Genomic DNA, 3,336 nt, shown 5'->3' with positions numbered 1-3,336 from the left:
GTTTGGGCAACGGGGAAAAGTCAAATGTTTGCTTATAAATAATGAAACAATTCATCTTTGACAGAGAAATTATTATCTCTTTTAGGCAATTCGTAATAACCTAGAAAAAAAATTGAGATAATAAATAAATTAACCTTTCCTATATACGTATATGCAAAAATAGCATTGTTTAGATCACAATTTATTATCTTAACAAATTGTGAAAAAAATTATGTGATTTTTTTTTTTTTTTGCTGAATGTGATTTTAGCATTACTTGGCACGAAATTCATGTTGGTGTATATAACATGATTTCCCTTCATCCAATATATATAAAACATGATTTTCCTATGTTGCGTGACACTCGCATTCTTCAAAATTTGAGAGTTATATTTAAAACAAATTTAAATAAAACAAAGTGGGAGCCATTTGACTGAATCTGAAAATGTTTACTTGCTTGATCATTGAGTCAAAGGAAAGCAAATAAAATAGCATGCATGTGGAAAATCTGTCATAATCACAAACCAAACAATATTTTGCTTCTTCACTTGTTCACCCTCTTGAGTCCAACCCATTATAAATAGGTGCATGGCTAGACAATCTTTAATTAGAAAGAGAAGCAACTAAAACCTCACATACTCCAACAAAAGAAAAAAGAAAAAACACATTCACACTACTCTCTCTCATTTCAAAGTAAAACATTGCAATTTCACCAGCAAATAGCAATTTTCCCCTACTCTGAAGAGACCATGTACTCTGAGCTAAAAGCCAGTGAATCATCTATACTTATAAGTCATGACCAAGAATGGGTCATACAGGTAAGTCGAGCCCTAGAGGAAGGCCTTCAAGACAATGATGAAGGTATTCCTGTTAGCATCTTTAGCGTACCCAAAACCCTACTCTCTTTCAAACCAGAAGCCTACATTCCACAACTTGTAGCCCTTGGCCCATACCATCACCACCGGCTCGAACTCCTTGAGATGGAACGCTACAAGCTCACTTCAGCTATGAGATTGCAAAAGAAACTCAAAGAAATCAAATTCCGCGACTTGGTTAACCAAATTGCGGAAAGTGATAGCTGCATCCGTGCTTGTTATCATAGGTTCTTGGAATTCGACCAAGAAACACTCTCTTGGATGTTGTCTATTGATGCTTCCTTCTTGTTGGAGTACCTCCAAACCTACTCCACAAAAATGGAAGACTCGCTTATGCGAATAACTTCTAAGATGGCGCATTTGATCGACCACACGCATAGGAAAACGGCACACCATGCAGTGCTAAGGGATATTATTATGCTAGAAAACCAAATCCCTTTGTTTTTGCTCAGAGAAGTCCACAGTTTTTATCCCCGTGAAGATCATGACGAAGAATTAGCAACAATGCTAATTGGTTTTTGCAAACATCTGTCGCCCATAAAGTGCATCGATGAACAAAATTTCAAAGAAGAGTGTTTCACCAAGTCCCATTTGCTAGAGCTTCTCTACTACATGGTTGCACCAAAATTGCAACTTGTAGCTGATAATTCTGAGCAGGAAAAGCCAAAAGAAGACAAAGAGAATGGCTACTTCCAATCCATCTTGAATGGACTATGTTATATTAACTTGGCCCCGCTCCGCCTTATCATTAAGATTTTCAATTCAAAGGCAATGAAGCTTTTAGTTACACTGCCATTTATAATCATTTCCTATATATGTAATCTTAAGAACAAGAGTGATATAACCAATCTCATCTCGTCAGCCGAGGCTGTGGCCGAAGATGCGCAAAGCGTATCTAATGAGATTAAAGATGAAAGCCCAAAAGTGGAAGAGATTGAAATTCCTAGCGTGACACAGCTTCTTAAAATTGGTGTTAAATTTCGTCCATCAAAGGGTGGCTTGGGGACTATAAATTTTGACAAGTCTTCAGGTACATTTTACCTTCCAGCTATTCATTTGGATGGCAACTCTGAGGTTGTTTTAAGGAACCTCGTCGCCTATGAGGCATGTATTGCTCCGGACGTGATGGTTTTTACACGCTACACAGAATTGATGAATGGAATAATTGATACTGAGGAGGATGTGAAGATTCTTCGAGAGGCCGGGATCACCATGAACCGGCTCAAAAGCGATGAAGAAGTAGCAATGCTTTGGAATGGAATGACCAAGTCTGTGAGGGTGACAAAAGTTCCAATTCTAGACAAGGCCATTGAAGCTGCAAATGCTTGTTATTCGGGGTGTTGGAGGAACAAGATGACTGGTTTCATAAAGCAGTATATCTTTGGTTCATGGCCATGTCTTACATTTTTAGCAGCTAACGTTCTAATATTGCTGTCTACTCTGCAAGCTGCTTGTTCTATGTACAATTGTTCCAAATTGTTGGCCACCCTATGAATTTTTGCACTTTCTGTTGTTGCCTAGTGTATTTGACTGGCTGCATGTGAGCAACATGTGTTACCAATTCTTATTGTATTCACTAAAACAAAATTAAATGCAACAACAACAACAAATCATTCCTTTTGAAAATAAGACCTCTAGTACATATACCATATGAGAATTTTCATTTAGTTATTGCAAAGCCAGGGTGTAAGATAGGCAATTGCCCCCTTTGACTCCTCTTAAAAGACCTTATTGTTGCTATTTCATTATTAACAGAATCTTGCCAATTTTTTAATGAAATCATGCCACTACGGTTATCAAAATACTGTAATTATTTCTAAAAAAAAAGTCACCCGTTTAGAAAGGAAAAAAAAAAAGTCATAACACTTTTAGTGTTTATCATTTTTTAAATTTTCGCGCCATTTTTTTTTTTAAAATTTATAGTCACTGCATTTCAGCTAATGTGTCTTATATTTTACACAAAATTATTATTATTATTATTATAATTATTATTATTAAAAACCTTCCCAATGTTCCTCTATGGTACTAAAACCCTTAAGCCTCCAACGTGTTTTTTTTTTTTCTTCTCCATATCTTGACATTTCAGTTTCAAACTCTAGATTTTTTTTATAAACTCAAATTTTAAATCAATCACATTCTTTAGCACATCAATTTATAAACTTTATGTAACAAAATTTTTAGTATATTTAGCAATTTTCAATTTCAAATACTTTGAAGCCAAATTTTTTAAAAACAATCAATATAGTGCAATATTGTGTACACAACTTTGCATGTATATTGATATATATACTCTTAAAACCTTTAAATTAATTTATTTTCTCAATTTATTTAAGGAATTAAATTAGATGTCTAAACTTAATATATTTATATCAATCTTTTACTTTGATTGTTAAAAACTATATATGAATTGGTTATGTGGGGCCTGTTAGTTAAAAAGGGATAGTAATCCTCAGAAGTGGGCTCGGGGCCCAACAGCCCAATCC

The 3,336-nt window shown here is 34.8% G+C and overlaps 1 protein-coding gene across 1 annotated transcript; it reads left to right on the top strand.

Moving 5' to 3' along the window:
* Positions 1 to 727: 727 nt before the first annotated feature.
* LOC112008272 (putative UPF0481 protein At3g02645) lies at positions 728 to 2,347 on the top strand. Its single transcript, XM_024040606.2, has one exon. The coding sequence runs from the start codon at positions 728 to 730 to the stop codon at positions 2,345 to 2,347; it is 1,620 nt and encodes a 539-aa protein (XP_023896374.2).
* The last annotated feature ends 989 nt before the right edge of the window (positions 2,348 to 3,336 follow it).

Source organism: Quercus suber, unplaced genomic scaffold (assembly GCF_002906115.3).
Source record: "Quercus suber isolate HL8 unplaced genomic scaffold, Cork oak 2.0 scaffold_736, whole genome shotgun sequence".
Classification (NCBI taxonomy): domain Eukaryota; kingdom Viridiplantae; phylum Streptophyta; class Magnoliopsida; order Fagales; family Fagaceae; genus Quercus; species Quercus suber.
Note: the sequence above shows the minus strand (reverse complement) of the source record. Positions and strands in the feature narration are given on the sequence as shown.